The 17,402-nt window shown below is 42.6% G+C and overlaps 1 protein-coding gene across 7 annotated transcripts in view; it reads right to left on the bottom strand.

Moving 5' to 3' along the window:
• The window catches only part of LOC144685431 (pre-B-cell leukemia transcription factor 3), a 222,692-nt gene that overhangs the window by 54,980 nt on the left and 150,310 nt on the right, over positions 1-17,402 (bottom strand). For all 7 annotated transcript variants that reach the window (XR_013577727.1, XM_078549918.1, XM_078549914.1 and 4 more), the window contains one exon: positions 9,661-9,905. Coding sequence is in view for 6 of the 7 variants with exons in the window: in XM_078549918.1 (XP_078406044.1) it covers positions 9,661-9,905 (245 nt within the window). In the remaining variant the exon portion in view is untranslated. The remainder of the gene's footprint in view (positions 1-9,660; positions 9,906-17,402) is intronic.

Genomic DNA, 17,402 nt, shown 5'->3' with positions numbered 1-17,402 from the left:
GTGGGGCAGGTGCACCCTGCTCGGCCTGTGCAGCTGCAGATGGGGTCACAGGCAGAGGGGATTGCGATCGCTGAACACTCTTGGAATCACCTGTGCGGATGGCCCCGGGGTCTCCAGCTGCTGATCCTCCTCCCAATGAGTGCCCCAGGACCCCTGCGTAACTCCCTGAGAAGAATGGAGGTCTAGGTGCCCCGCCCCTCTTGCCTAGCCACTGATGGATCCCGCCAATGCCTATAGCAATGGAGTGCAGGTCCAAGCGCAAATCTACAGGACCATGGTCTCCAAGGTGGCCGCCACCCTTCCCATGGAGACTTCAAGACTCTCGCATGTTGGAGCCACGACATCAGACAGAACGCAGGTGGACTCCTCCATCCTTAGCTCTAGTCAGTTGACTGCTTCTCGCAACTCTACCTGATTTACCGCCACCTGTCGTTGCACCTCCAGCATGTTAGAGACAGCCACTTGCAATGGCTCGTCATCTGGCTCAGGCTCAGCGGGTGCCTGATCTCCAGCAGTCCTCCGAGTGCCAGAGACCTGGACTGTCACTGCCTCCGACTGCTGTGGAGACAAGTCAGTGAGGTGCTCCTCAGAATGTGACCCTGAGCCTAATCTAGATCCATGACCCACCAGGGTGTGTGTCTCTGCGCTAGTGGAGGGTGCAGGTGAATGCAGTGCCAGTTCTTCTTCTGATGCATCCTCAGCATCCTCTTCTGAGGTGACCTGGGGCTTATGGTAGCTCTGGTGGTCTATCTGGGCCTGCTGGTGCCTGTAAGGGAGAGAAAAGATATATTTAGTTCATAATCACGCAGAATACAACATCAAATCAGCTCCTTGACGTCTGCCGTCCCTCCTCCCCTCTGTGATATTGCCCTCCGGTTGTGGGCGAGCTTGGCTTGCATGAAGATAAATGGAATGGAATATGGTGCGAAGAGATGGTGGAGAGGTTGGGAAGCATGCATGCCTGCTATGTTGGCTGAGCCCTTCCCAGTAAGGGCTGGGGATGGAGTTTGTGCAGCATGATAGATGAGATGCTAGTGATGTTAAAGTGTCCATGAGACAATCAGTGCTGATGTCTCCCCCTGAGCAGTGTAACCCTTTGAGTGCATGTGCTATTGTGAGAGTGTAAGATTGGAATGAGGTGAAGGTTGACTTACTCTGGTAGAGTGGATAAGATCATTCATCCTCTTCCTGCACTGGATAGCATTTCTTGGGTGGGTGCCTAACGAGCTGACCTCCCTTGCAACTGCCTCCCGGGCCGGTGAGGTGAGGCTGGTGGGCTACCTCTAACCCTTGGGTGTAGGACGTCCAGGTGCTGGCTGACTTCATGGATGAGGGCCTCAAGGAAGTCTCTGCTGAGCCTGGAAGCAGCTTTTGTCTTTGGTGGAGCCATTTCAAAAAGTTTCTTACACACAGTTGTCCTGCTGAGAGTAATGTGTGTGTTCAGGTGGCATTTAAATGTGGCACCCAGACATTTGAGCCCATTAGGTAACAGCAGAGCAGACAAATCACTATCTGCCCCGCTATGTGATTCGGAGAGCTACTCGCCGATGCATAATTAATGAGCTTTCGAACATGAAATCGGGCATGATTTCCTGCCACACCGCCCAGCGGGAAAGACGCTGCGAAACCCGCCTGCCACTGCACCTAGTCTCCGGAAAGGAAAATTCTGCCCTTTATTTTTTGATTACATTACTGGTTTTAATTAATCTCCTAAATCAAATTATGTAACTTCATGTACCTGGATCTCATGAAGAGGATAAAACAAAATGAGTGCAAGAACGTATGCTGTAATATAAACTAAGTCACCATCTGGTGAAAATATGCATAAATCCTAGAATAGTCACCAAAGGAGGAAGAACATTGCTTGAACTTTTCCCAACATGCACTAGCTCTCTCCCAGGAAGGGTTTCTATCCATTAAAAAAACTCTAAAATATTCTCGGCATAGACTGCTTCTCCCTCAAAGGCTATGTCACCGGTTCTTCAGCTTTTTTCTTCATATTTTGGGAACTCAGGCAAGGATGAAAATACATGAAATAACATTCAAAGAGTTTATGGCTGAAACTTCATGGCAAGCAGGAGAGGAAGTGACGTAAAATTGCATGGGATGGCAGGGGGTGCCATGCCCATTGTCTACTCGCATCTGGTATTGCACCAGCAGCAGGGTAGGTGGTGGGCAGCCCACTGCCCATATGGCAATGGAGGCCCTTAAGAGGTCAATTAATGGTAAGTTAAGGGCCTCTTCCTGCCGCCATTGATACTTTATGGGTTGGGGGGGGGTGCAGCTATACCCTGGCAACTTGGCTGCAGGCTTTGAGGGGGGTTGCAGATAAGGGTGAAGGGTATGAGCTCCCTGTTCGGACACCTCCTTCCCCAGTTGAGGGCCGCAATGCCCACCCCCCACCCTCTGGCCTCTCAATTGCCCTCCTCCCCCTGCTGGGACTTGTCTGGCTGGCCCCTGTGAGCCTGGCCCACTTAACTTTACTCCAGGCCTCCAGTGCTGCTCTTCGTCCAAGGCCCACTGCAGTCTCACCAGCGGCCACCAATCCCTGTGGCCGCTGCTGGGACTGAGGAGCCGCCAGCCCTCCAATTGGCCAGCAGCTCTTTTGGGGATGGGACATATCCTGCTGAAGTTGGGGCAGAAGCCATGACCTCAGGCAACTAATTGCCTGAGGACCATAAAATCCGGTCATGGCTTCCAGAGGAGGCGAGCTCACCCCCAACTTTCCTGCTGATGGGGAGGTCACCACCTCTGCATTAAATTTCAGCCTATGTCTTTATGTGAGGCCCAATGTACCATGGAAGCATCTCTGACTCAGAGGGCAGGCAGTGACCTGCTCCATTACAGTGACATGGTGTTAATGGTCAATGTGAATTGTGCTCGAACAACCTTAGTTGATTTTTCTTCCTTTCTTCCCTCCCTCCCTTTGGTGATTCTCCAGATGACAATGCTGAATATGGCACATAAAAGGAAAGTCATGTATGAGTGAGCACAGGATAACATACTACATATTCCAAATAACTATTAAATAATTACCAGCTTGGAGTAACTGATGTCAGTGCATACATCACGGATTACGAAGAATGAATGAATTAGAACTCCAATGAAACATTTGCTGATTTTTCTTAGTCCAACTTTTTTCCCTTTGTTTTTAAGGGAATGCCTTTTTCCTGCTATTTTAGTTTGAAAATGAAATAGGGCCATTTAATGAGCTTAATCATATAGAAATGTCAGCTTGGCTTAGTTTGAGTTCTCTCGCCTTGGGTTCAGAAGGCTTTGGCTTAAGCTTTCACTCCAAGATAATCAAGGCGAACAGTTTGGTCGGGTCCTGCATTTTCAGAAGTGCCATCTTTTGACTCTGTTTGCCTGTTTGGGTAGAGATAAAGATCCCAAGGTATTACTAGAGGAAGATCAGTCTTCTGCACAATATTTATCCCTGAACCAACACCACCAAAATAAGTCAACTGCTCATTCACTTCATTGCTGTTTATGGGACTTCACTGTGTAAAAATTGGCTGCTGCATTTACCCACACAATAACTTCAAAAATCGTTAATTGGCTGTGACGTACTTTGGGATCTCCTGAGGATACAAAGTTGTTATATAAATATTTCCACCTCCTTGTATTTTCCAAGCAGGAATCCAGGATTTGAGTTCCCCTGATTGCCTAGTTCTGAGCCATATTGATCACAAGCTTCCAGGTTTGATCTGTAGACAACTCTGAGTTAGCCAATCTCAGTTCAGGTACCACAATTAACCATGGTGCCCTAGACAGACTTAACACCATTGGTTAAGGAAATAAGAAAGAATATCTTTTTTTTTAAACAAGGGTTTGGTGGCATGTTCAGTCTCAGAACAACGTATGGTTCCTTGAACACAGCCAGAGTATATTGGGAAAAGTTCAAGAAATGTTTTCTCACTCTTGGCATGTCATTGGGAAAATGCTAGAATCCATTATTAAGGAGGTAGCAACAGGGCATTTGGAACATATAAACATACAAATTAGGGGCAGGAGTAGGCCATTCGGCCTCTCGTGCCTGCTCCGCCACTCAATAAGATCACGGCTGATCTGATGGAAACCTCAAATCCACATTCCCACCTGCCCCAGATAACCTTTCACCTCCTTGCTTATCAAGAATCTATCTAGCTCTGCCCTAAAAATATTCAAAGTGTCTGCCTTCACTGCCTTTTGAGGAAGAGAGTTCCAAAGACTCACAACCCTCTGAGAGAAAAATTTCTCCTCATCTGTCTTAAATGGGTGACCCCTTATTTTTAAACAGTGACCCCTAGTTCTAGATTCTACCACAAGAGGAAACATCCTCTCTACATCCACCCTGTCACGACCTCTCAGGACCTGATAAGTTTCAATCAAGTTGCCGCTTACTCTTCTAAATTCCAGCAGATGCAAGCTCAGCCTGTCCAACTTTTCCTCATAAGGGAACACTCCCATTCCAGGTATTAGTCTCGTAAACCTTCTTTGAACTGCTTCTAATGCATTTACATTCTTCCTTAAATACGGAGAACAATACTGTACACAGTACTCCAGATGCGGTCGCACCAATGCTCTATATAACTGAAGCATAACCTCTCTACTTTTGTATTCAATTCTCCTCGCAATAAACAATAACATTCTATTAGCTTTCCGAATTCTTGCCATACCTACATATTAACTTTTTGCATTTCATGCACTAGGACACATAGATCCCTCTGAATCTCAGAGCTCTGCAATCTCTCACCATTTAAAAAAATGCTTCCTTTTTATTCTTCCCGCCAAAATGGACAATTTCACATTTTCCCACATTATACTCCATTTGCCAGATCTTTGCTCACTCACTTAGCTTATCTTTTTCCCTTTGTAGCCTTCTTATGTCTTCTTCATGACTTACTTTCCTACCTATCTTTGTATCGTCAGCAAAATTAGCAACCATTCCTTCGGACCCTTCATCCAAGTCATTCATATAAATAGTAAAAAGTTAAGGCCCCAGCACTGATCCCTGTGGCACACCACTCATTACATGTTGCCAACCAGAAAATGACCCATTTATGCCTACTCTCTGCTTCCTGTTAGCTAGCCAATGCTCTATCCATGCCAATATGTTGCCCCCTACACCATGAGCTTTTATTTTCCACAATAACCTTTGATGCGGCACCTTATCAAATGCCTTCCAAAAATTTAAGTACTGCATATCCACTGATTCCCTTTATCCAAAGAACCTTCTTCTTCAAAGAACTCCAATAAATTGGTCAAACATGAGTTCCCTCTCATAAAACCATGTTAACTCTACCTGATTGCCTTGAATTTGTCTAAGAGCTTTGCTATAACGTCTTTAATAATAGCTTCTAACATCTTCCCTATATGACAGATGTTAAACTAACTGGCTTGTAGTTTCTTGATTTCTGTCTCCCTCCCTTTTTGAATAAAGGAGTTACATTTACTATTTTCCAATCTAATGGAACCGTCCCTGAATCTAGTGAGTTTTGGAAAATTAAAATCAATGTATGAGCTATCTCATTAGCCACTTCTTTTAAGCTAAAGTCTACTGGGAGCCGGGGACTTGTCAGCATACAGCTCCAACAATTTGCTCAGTACCACTTCCCTGGTGATTGTAATTTTCTTGAGCTACTCCCTCCCTTCCATTTCCTGATTTACAGCTATTTCTAGGATGTTACTTGTATCCTCAATAGTGAAGTCCGATGCAAAATATCTGTTAATTCACCTGCCATCTCTTTATTTTCCATTAATTCCACAGCCTCACTTTCTATAGGACCTAGGCTCACTTTGTTAACTCTTTTTTAAATAGCTACAGAAATTTACTGTTTTTATTTCTAGCTAGCTTTCTCTCATCCTTTAATTTTTTCCACTTTATTAATCTTATAATCATTCTTTGTTGTTTTTAATATTCTGTCAAATCTTCTGACTTGCCACCCATCTTTATGCAATTATATGCTTTTTTCTTTAAGTTTGGTACTATCTTTAACTTTTTTAGTTAACCACGGATGGTGGGTCCTCCCCTTGGAATTTTTTTTTCTCGTTGGAATGTATCTATCCTGTATATACTGAAATATCCCTTTAAATGTCAGCCACTACAACTCTATTGATCTCTTAACCTAATTTGCTAGCTCACTTTAGCTGGCTCTACTTTCATGCCCTCATAATTTCCCTTATTTAAGTTTAAAATACTAGTTTTGGTTCCACTCTTCTCTCCCTCAAACTGAATGTAGAATTCAACCATATTATGATCACTGCTCCTAGGGGTGCTTTCACTATGAGGTCATTAATTAATCCAATCTCGTTCTACAACACAAAGTTTAGTATAGCCTGCTGTTTGGTTGGCTCCAGAACGTGCTGTTCTAAGCAATTATCCCAAAAACTTTCTATGAACTCCTCATCTAGGCTACCTTTGCCCATCTGATTTTTCCACTCTAAATGTGGATTAAAATCCCCCATGATGATCGCCGTACCTTTCTGACAAGCTCCCATATTTCTTCCTTTATACTCTGTCCTACCGTGTTTACCGTATTTAAATAGTCACTCGGTAGTACAGAACTTGATTATTGCTGAGAAAAGAGACATTCTGTCGAAGCTTTTCATCACGTACTTCTCAGTACATATTCACAAGAATACCAAGTCTCAAAGGGAACAACAATTTATACTGCATGAGAAGAGGGTGCTGATTGGGTGGCAAGTGGACTCTGATTGGCAGAGGCATTACCATGGAGAATGCCCAGGGAACAACTAACTGCCAAGCTTTTGTTTAAATTCAAACCAGGCAGGTCAACCCTGATTGGTCAAGGCATTGCCATGGGGAATGAACCAGGGAATGGCTGCTCCCCAGGCTTTTGCTTAGTTGAAAAAGGCGCAATGTGTGGATTTGTTCATTCTGTTTGCAAAGGACAGGGACCTGTGTGTGAATATAGGTGGCTTCTAGCATGCGTAAGTGAGCCACACTGTGAGCCCAACTGATAATCTTAAACTGGTTTTGCTATAGCTCAACAGAGCTTTGGTGAGACATCACCTGGAATATTGTGTACAGTTTTGTTCTCCTTACTTAAGGAGGTATAGGAAGCAGTTCAGAAAAGTTTCAACTAGGCTGTTTCCTGGGATGAAGCGGTTCTTACGAGGAACGGGTCGGATCTCTACTCAATGGAGTTCAGAAGAATGAGAGGTGATCTTATTGAAACATATAGAGCAGAATTTTCTGCCTGTCAGGCGGATGGGCCCGACCCAATCTCCGGCGGGCATGGAGACGATCCCCGCCGGAGAAGCGGGCCCCGCCGCCATTTTACGTGGGCGGGCCAATTAAGGCCCGCCCAGCGTGATGTCCGACGGGAAGCACTATGCGCTCCCTGTGTGGGCGGCGGGGATTCCCCAAAAGCAAGAGTGCGCTCTTTCGCGCATGCACACGAAAGAGTGCACATCTCCCTGAGGCTAAGTGCTGCCTCAGGGAGGTCACTTACACTTTTAAAAAGATTAAAAATAGGAAAAAAAAATTCCCTAACATGTCCCCCTCATGTGGCAATGTCACATGAGATGGGGCGTATTCATAATTGACATAATAACTTTATTAAAAATTTTAAAACCCTGCATGAAACCTCATCCCGCCTGTGGATGAGGTTTCATGTTTTATCTGTTTGCCGCCGGGGCTCTTGGCCTGCCCGCCAACCTTAAGGTTGGACGGGCAGGTACACTAAGTACTTTAATTGATCTGTCAATGGCCTCAATTGGCCATTGACAGGTCGGTGGGCCCGCAGCTGATTTTGCTGCACCCCCGCCTTCCTGGAAATTTAATTGGACCAGGATGACGTCAGGGGTTCCGCCATTTTATGCGTCGACGAGCAGCCCCTGCCCCCTGCTCACCGACGGCAAAATTCTGCCCATAAGATTCTGAGGGGGCCTGAAAGGGTAGACGCTGAGAGGATGTTTCTCTTGTGGGGGAATCTGGAACTAGAAACCACAGTTTAAAAATAAGAGATCTCCCATTTAAGATGAGGAGGAATTTCTCCTCAGAGGGTTGTTAGTTTTACGAATTCGCTTCACAGAAAGCGGTGGAAGCTGGGTCAGTGAATGTATTCAAGGCTGAGTTAGACAGAATTTTGATTGACAAGAGATTTAAGAGTTATGGGGTGGGTAGACAGGAAAGTGGAGTTAAGGATACAATCAGATCAGCCATGATCGTATCGAATGACGAAGCAGGCTTGATCAGCCAAATTGCCTACTCCTGTTCCTATTTCTTATGATCTTATTTGTGACTAAATCTAAAATTTCTTGCCCTCTCAGCTCCCAATGTTTGTCAGCTGGCGCTCTGCATGCATTTACACATAGGCCAGAATTTTGAGGTCACCGGGTGCGGGGGTGGCCGAGAAACGGCCCACTGCCTGTAACTGGCCCCCAACCACGATTTCTAATTGCCTCTAATTGGCCAGCCAGCATGAAAGGCGCGCTGAAATGTTAATGCTGCCAAGGCAGGGGCAGGAGGAGGGTGAGTGCTGAAGTCAGCGTGGGCATGGGGGAGCGCTCACAGAAAGCTCCTTGAAAGCGGAGAGCTGCCTCAGGGAGCTGAAGAATTCAAATCCAATAAAACCAGATTCTAAAATCCAGAAAAAATGCCCACGCATCAGAAACAGTCATCTGAACATTTACAACATGAAAATTCTGTGCCAACATTTTTTTATAATAAATGACGGAAACCTCATCCGTAACGTTGGGCAGGCAGCGAAAAATCCCAGTTAATTGCGACGTTAATGAGCTTAATAACCCTCTTAATTGTCGGTGGGCGCACTTCCAAATTTAGTGCATGCCTGCCGACCGAAATGTTGCGTAAATGCGCAACGATGTCGGGACGCTCGCCCGACGTCATCACGCGCTATTTGACGCTTCAGCATGTCGGGCACGCGCCCGCACGCTGAGCGAAAAATTCTGCCCTTAGGCTGTAGCCTCTTCATCTACAGTGGCCTAAGCTTATAATGAAGACTTTTATTAAGCAGGTTGAAGATTGTAATAACTGTGTTAATTGCATTCATATGAAATCGGTAACAACTTCAATAAAACAGCAGACCAAGAAATATTATCTCATGTGAGCATGGTAAAATATCCATTACTGACTTCAATCCCTTGATTTGTGTTCCATGAAAAAAAAGATGCAAGCAGAAGATACAAGCCTTTTTTCTGTGAGGTACTGAAGCCTATTTGCAGAAACATGGACAACTTACTCCTCCAATGCCAGGAAGGCAAGACTCCCTCTCAGAATCTGCTTGTTTCATTCCACTTCCAAATCCACAAAAGCTGTTATGCTGACTCAAGAGTTTTAAGGCAGTATGGGTTTTAGGGCAAATTGAACAGCAACACAGGTTTCTATTTTTTTGGACAGAAATTGGCACAATAAAACAGTACAGCTGGAGACAACTGTTCCAGTCAAACACTGTTCCAGTTTGCTCAAGTTCATAATGAGTTAGTGATAATTAAATTGTAGAACACAATATGGATTTCAACTGGTTACACAGCAGTTCCAGTTTTCAATGTACAATATCAAGATATAATCAAAGAGGAACTGTAGAAAGCAGGTACAACAAACAATAATGATGGTTAAACTGCCCTTCCTATATTATCATAGACTAGATGCATCAATGGCACAACTAAATTCGATTCCATTGATGCTCATACCTGTTCGTATTTTTCAAGCTCTGTGTGGTAGATTTGTCTGATCTGGGATAATTTGGCTCTGTAGTCTGAGTGTTCTGCAGTGTTGTCCGAACCCGATCCTCCAGACGCTGCTGCTGCTGCTGCTGCTGCCGCCGCCCCTCCACCTTTCTCTGGTCCAGAAACCCCTTCTGCCAGCAACATGTTGTCAAGTCTCATCAACTGGGGATCCGGTGGTTCCTCCTCCTGTGCACCCCGGATACTGAGACCTTCAAAGAGAAACCAGGCAACATTGAGCACTCTCACAAATTGAAGCAATCTGAGAAGAATAACTGACATCCAATTAGCCTACTTAAAAATGAATTGTGAAACAAGTGCTCACTGACCTATTTCATACAAGCTTTTATGGACACCAATCTTGGCATCTTACAAACAGCAACATGTCTGTGTTCAGGCTCTGCCTGTGTTTAATTTATTTATACAGTGAATTGCACAATCTGTGCGGGATGATACTTGCAGGACAGGAACGTCTATCTGCCAACAGTTCAGATACACATGAGTGTTACCATTATGTCAAGGATAAACTAACCAGAAAGGATATTGGAATGCATTTTAGAGGAGAAAAAACTGTGCCTATGTAGAATTGGATACCAAGATGCAGCAGTAAGCAAGTATAGTGTGGCTGAAGCCATTATACTGAAAAGGCTAAATGGCACCACAGCACAAAGATAATTTTAAAATAATTGGAGATATATTTACAATTAAATCACTCAGTGGTATTAGACACCTTTTCGGACTAATAGATGTCAATTTCCTATTTGGGGATCATTTTGACCTGGATATTATATATCTACACAGATGGAATATTATTTATTACTATGTAGAATCAGTAATCCAGTAGTGATTAACAAAATGTTATACCAAAATAAGTTCACATTTCATTAATCTCAATTTAGAAACAATATGAAAAAATTAAATTCTGCACCAATTTTTCCATCACATCTCATGCAAAAACTTACTCAATAAGCCATTCAAAAAATGATAGCAATTCATTCCACAGATACCCAAGATTAAACCGGTACAGATAATGATGCCAAGTATATAAAACACAACTTATACATGAATATAAAAACCATACATGTTGCTACTTACAACGCAGCCTCAGAGCATCTGCTAGTGATGCTTTAGCTACAGACATGATCCAAGTACAAATCAAGTACAAAACACCACACATATCTAGGTTTATAAACTACCACCATCTGGATGCTAAACAATGCTGATGCCCATGTACATTTAAATGTTAAAACAACCAAACCAATAACGAAAGGCTCAGAAGCTTGAAGAGCTCTTCTAGATAATCTTACTTGTGCATAAAGTATCAGTAATACTTTCAACACAAGTATTTAAATTCATGTGACATTATCTTCCTCTTTTATCCTGGTGGGGAAAATACAATGTGTAACTGTTGCTAATCTACAGCTAATGTTCAAACTGTACATTCATTTTGGTATACTTGTATGCTAGCCAAAATACATGCTGAAAATACTGAAACATTGTTTAACAGTGCACTTGCTTTTTTGATGACACTGGGTTGTGCTCATCTCTCAGCAAATCCTAATTAGCAGTCTTTCAATATGCAGCACACCTGCCCTCTTGGATAATGGGAATGTGCATCTGCATAGAACACTGCATTCAAAGGCCAATAAATAAATTACAGGTCAAAAATATTACAAAGCGTTTTCCAAAGAAACTCACATCCTTTTCAATTCAAAACAACAGATGTGAAAACTACCCAAATCCCACTCAAATTGTATGATTACAAGGGCATTCAATTTTAATAATCTGACTGCAATTCAGAGATTTTCAACCACTCATTAACAACACATTAATACATGGAAAGCTTTTGATTTATAAATAAGCAGATTAAAACCCACCGAGGCGATGCGGTACTGCAGAATTTGACATAAAAGAACTTTCTTGCATGCACACATCGAGTTTGATCTAGGAGATTTTAATAGCATATTACAGCGGAGAAGCTTATAAACGTGGAGGAAACAGGATTTTCTTGAAACGTAAAGCACCCTTTCCTGGGTAATACCAGAAAGTCAATTCACAAAATAAAGAATACAGATCTCCTTTCCCTACTGTATTTTCTTGGACATATCCCAACCTTTCCTTGTCAGCCCTGCAAAAGAGGTTTGCGCCTGACTGCCAAATCTAATGAAGGGTTACATCTGAAAGATTTACCCACCTTCTTCATTCAAATGCTGACTAATCTCACAGCGCGTTTCCAGTATTTCAAGTTAATATATCAGATTTTCAGTTTTTGCAGTCTACTTTTTACATTTAAAGATGTAGTTTTACTCCATGTTTTCCCTCCTTTGCTCTCCTAGGAGTACTGTCTCATCTGAGTGCAGTTTTACATCTGTAGGTAATTCCTATAATAATGCACAAAGTGGCTTCTTAAAAATGTGCGTCAAGTGAGTAAAGGGCAAAATTCCTTTGGTCATTCTCATTCACTCCCACCATAACTTTGGTGAGAGTTCAGTGGGACAGCTTAGGTAAAGACCAGAAAAGGGTAGTCCAGGTCCTGATCATAGCTAGGGTCCCTTGCTTGACCACATCCCTCCCTTGTTAAGGCAAGTGTGTGGAGCAGGTGGGCCTCCTCATGCTGGGAGTTTTGCTTTCCAACCAAAGAGCAGGCTATCTTAGACCTGGTATTGTATTGTGCAATGAGATAGGATTAATTGATGATCTCCTAGTGAAGGCACCCCTAGGTAGCAGCGATCATAATATGATTGATATTTACATTCTTTTTGAAGGAGAAACGAATGCGCCCCAGACCAGTATTTTAAGCTTAAATAAGGGCAACTATGAGGGCATGAAAGCAGAACTAGCTAAAGTGAACTGGCAAATGAGGTTAAGGGATATGTCAATGGAAGTTCAGTGGCAGACATTTAAAGGGATATTTCAGAATACACAGAATATTTACATTCCAATGAGAAAGAAAAATTCCAAGGGAAGGGCCCACCATCCATGTTTAACTAAAAAAGTTAAAGATAGTATCAAAATTAAAGAAAAAGCATATAATTACACAAAGATGGGTGGCAGATCAGAAGATTGGAAAGAATATAAAGAACAGCAAAGAATGACAAAAAGATTAATAAGGAGGGAAAAATTAGAGTATGAGAGAAAGCTAGCTGGTATCAAAGACGGATAGTAAGAGTTTCTATAGATATTTAAATAAGAACAGGGTTAACAAGGTGAGTGTTGGTCCTATAGAGAGTGCATCTGGAGAATTGATAATGGAAAGTAGGGAGATGGCAGATGAATTAAACAAGTATTTTGTTTCGGTCTTCACTATAGAAGACAGAAGTAACATCCCGGAAATAGCTGTAAATCAGAAAATGGAAGGGAGGGAGGAACTCAGGAAAATTACAATCACCAGGGAAGTGGTATTGAGCAAATTGTTGGGGCTGCGAACTGACAAATCCCCAGGTCCGGATGGACTTCACCCTAAGGTTTTGAAAGAAGTGGCTAGTGAGATAGTTCATGTACTGATTTTAATTTTCCAAAATTCCCCTTCCCGGGGAAGGTTCCATTAGATTGGAAAATAGCAAATAAAACACCTTTATTCGAAAAGGGAAGGAGACAGAGGGCAGGATTTTCCTTTTGTCAGGCGGCATGGCGTGCGGGCCCGGGAACGGACGTGTAACGGACTGCTGCCTGCGATCAGCCAGTTAATGGCCAGCCAGCGTGAAATGCGCACTGACAGCCTCAGCACTGCCGGGGTGGGGGTGGGAGGAGAATGAGCAGCGGGAGCGCTGAAGTCTGTGCTGTGCAGGGTAGCACACACTGAAAGCTCCCTGAAGGCACAGAGCTGCCTCAGGGAACTGACAAATTTTAAATGAAAAATAAAGAATTTAAAAATAAGAGAAACATGTCCCCACATGTGACTCAGTCACACGAACAGGGAGATATTAAAAATTATGTTTAAAATGTTTTACTTATTTTTTAAATTACTGTTGGAAACCTCATCCCGCTCATAGTTGAGGTTTCCTCAAAAATGTAAAGGCCGCCTGGCCTATTCACCCGCCCACCAACCATAAGGTTAGACTGGCAGCGAAGAAAACAAATGAATCGCTTGCTTAATGGCCTTAATAGGCCTCTTAATTGTCAGAGGGCGCAATGCCGGCTCTCGCACACACCCACCTACCGAAATATCATGCGAGTGCAGGACACCGGCCTTATTGTGCACTATTTTACTCCCAATCGGGCCCGTGCCCACCCGTGGGACATAAAATTCTGCCCAGAAAACAGGAAACTATAGGTCAGTTAGCCAACATCTAACATAGGGAAAATATTAGAAGCTATTATTAAAGATGTTACAGCAGGGCACTTAGAAAAATTTAAGGCAATCAGGCAGAGTCAACATGGTTTTGTAAAAGGGAAATCATGTTTAACCAATTTACTGGAAGGCATCACATGAGCTGTGGATAAAGCGGAACCGGTGAATGTACTGTACTTAGATTTCCAGAAGGAATTTGATAATGTGCCACATCAAAAGTTATTGTAGAAAATAAAAGCTCATGGTGTAGGGGGTAACATATTGGCATGGGTGGAAGATTGGTGAGCTAACAGGAAGCAGAGAGTTGGCATAAATGGGTCATTTTTTGTTTGGAGGATGTGACGAATGGTGTGCCACAGGGATCAGTGCTAGGGTCTCAACTTCTTACAATTTATATGAATGACTGGATAAAGGGACCGAAGGAATGGTTGCTAAACTTGCTGATGACACAAAGATAGGTAGGAAAGTAAATTGTGAGGAGGACATAAGGCTACAAAGTGACATAGATAGGTTAAGTGAGTGGGCAAAGATCTGGCAAATGGAATATAATGTGGGAAATTGTTCATTTTGGCAAAAGAATAAAAAAGCTTATTATCTAAATGGTGAGAGATTGCAGAGCTCTGAGATTCAGAGGGATCTGGGTGTCCGAGTGCAGGAATCACAAAAGGTTAGTATGCAGGTACAGCAGATAATTAGGATAGCTAATAGAATGTTATCATTTATTGTGAGGGGAATTGATTACAAAAGTAAGCAGGTTATGCTTCAATTGTACAGGGCATTGGTGAGACCACATCTGGAGTATTGTGTACAGTACTGGTCTCTTTATTTAAAGGAAGGTGTAAATGCGTTAGAAGCAGTTCAGAGAAGGTTTACTAGACTAATATCAGGAATGGGCTGATTGTCCTATGAGAAAAGGCTGGACAGGTTCGGCTTGTATCCACTGGAATTTAGATGAGTAAGAGGCGACTTAATCAAAACCTTTAAGATCCTGAGGGATCTTGACAGGGTGGACGTAGAGAGGATGTTTCCTCTTGTGGTAGAATCTAGAACTAGGGGCCACTGTTTAAAAATAAGGGGTCGCTCATTTAAGACAGAGATGAGATTTTTTTTCTCTCAGAGGGTCATGAGTCTTTGGAACTCTCTCAAAAGGCAGTGGAAGCAGAGTCTTTGAATATTTTTAAGGCAGAGCTAGATAGATTTTTGATTAACAAGAGGGTGAAAGGTTATCGGGGGTAGGCAGGAATGTGGGGTTGAGGTCACATTCAGATCGGCTACGATCTTATTGAATGGCAGAGCAGGCTTGAGTGGCCTACTGCTCCTAATTCATATAAGGGGACAAAGGAGGGTGGGTCCATGGGTTGGGGGAGGGGGGGGCCCAAGCAGACTCCAGATGCCTGTCAGGCCCATGTGAATTTAATATCCTCGCACGACTGCGCGAACTCTAGCAGGGTCAGCAATCGAGGGTAGCTACAGACACGATTCCAACCTTACCAACAGGATCATTGCTTGGGCAATTCGAGTTCATTCCTATTTGACGTTGGGATCACAGCCCAGCTGCTCCCATTCATAACCAATCATCCATAGACACTTACCAACTGAGTATCACTGAATCACAATCCATAGCAAGAGCCGTCTCCCTAGCTCAGATGTTGAATTTAATGGTTACTTCTATCACTAGCCTGTAGGGTAATCAGTTAACAACACACCATGGATTGAATGTTTGTTCCTTGTGGGTCTGTAAGCCCCAAAAACACACTAGGCAGTGAATCTGCACACTGAGCATTTATGGGCATAAGAATGTACAATTATAAACAATTATTTTCCAAAATTATATTTCTAACTTCACCCTATTCCAACTTGTACAGGAAATTCACTAGTTGAAATCTACCAGCCCTTCATAAAATTGCAACAATTATTTTTCAAGTTGGAAACGAAGTGTTTTGCTCGATGCTGTACTTTTTACACTGGGTTTTTGTTCTACATTTACATTATTTAAAGCCACAGAATGTATGCTATGATTACAAACCCCATTTAATATAAGAGAATTAAATAGTATCCTACAGAAAGATGCCATAACATTCCACCAGTCAACCCCCGAACTGACCTTACTTACCTCAAATGAGATAAGCCAGTATTAGCCATTAGACTGGAAACCTTGGACATGCAAGTCCATTGCCCAAATGTTCATGCCTAATATCCAAACATCGTTCAAGAATGAGAAGGCCTGATGGGAAAGCCAGCTGCTCATCCCTATTTGACCTCAATGCAATTTGTGAAAATTAGTAACAGCAATATTAAAAAAAAACAAAGCAGCTTATTTCCTCGGAAGACTAATTACTAGAATAAAAGTATTTTTTCAAGTATTATTTTTCTCTGAGAATGAATGTGTTTTTAAGAATACATTCTAAACTAATCTGATCTGCAATAGCTTTGAAAAGCTGCCTTTGGTAGGCCCAGGTGCTGCCTTCCTGTCCAAATCATTGATGGAACAGATGTGCATTGACAGCACTGTTAGCTGAACATACACTGTGTGAGTCTGAGAGCTAATGTCACTTTCACTCTTGCATAAAGCATCGGTGTGGTACTGTATGCGCACGTTTCTCATGTCAGGTTTATTAAGTATAACACATTCTGAAGCACTACGCATTCCACTTTCCAGGCTAACCCAGTTGTCACTTTCACTTGTCTTGTTCTGTATGGAGGAAAAATGCAACACTGGGAATTTACAAGACTTTTCTGTTAAATGGCCATAAATCACAGGTTTCATTCAAACCGAATAATCACTGGCCATAAAGAGCTACTTGTCTCTTACCATATATTACAGTCAAGTTCCTGTGAGCAATAATGCATCCGTTCATAGAAAAGAAAAACAGAGCTAGACATTAAGAACTGACATCTAATTCTGTTACAGAGGACAATGTGTAGAGTGTGGATGACATTTTTATCATACATGTCTATTTCCATTTGGAAAATAAGCAGAATAAAAATGATTACCCAACTGCCCAAACTCAAGCTTCCTAGAGACATCCTCTGAGGTCTCCAGATGCCAGTTTTATAATGTTTCATTAAATGTGGACGCTCAAAAGCAGAGAGGAGTTCTGCCTCATGGAGTAAACAAAGAAAATAAAGCTGAAACTGCTGTGGGTTAAGCATTTATATGTTCCGAAGTATATAAAATTCAAATTAATGAGAACATAAAATATAACCTGGGGATTAGATAGGCAAAACATCCTTTTCTCCTTTCATATTTCATTATACCCCAAATCTAGGCTGGCATGAAGAATGGATGGAAGGCTGCTTGATTCAATCACCACCCTCTCCATATTTTACTGACTACTATATACAAAAATCAAAGGCAAAAATGTTGATTAATCCAAAACATTCTGCAAGCAAAATTAGTGGATGACAATGATTTATT

Source organism: Cetorhinus maximus, chromosome 10, assembly GCF_964194155.1.
Source record: "Cetorhinus maximus chromosome 10, sCetMax3.hap1.1, whole genome shotgun sequence".
Taxonomy (NCBI): Eukaryota; Metazoa; Chordata; class Chondrichthyes; order Lamniformes; family Cetorhinidae; genus Cetorhinus; species Cetorhinus maximus.
This window is presented reverse-complemented; position numbering and strand designations above follow the sequence as displayed.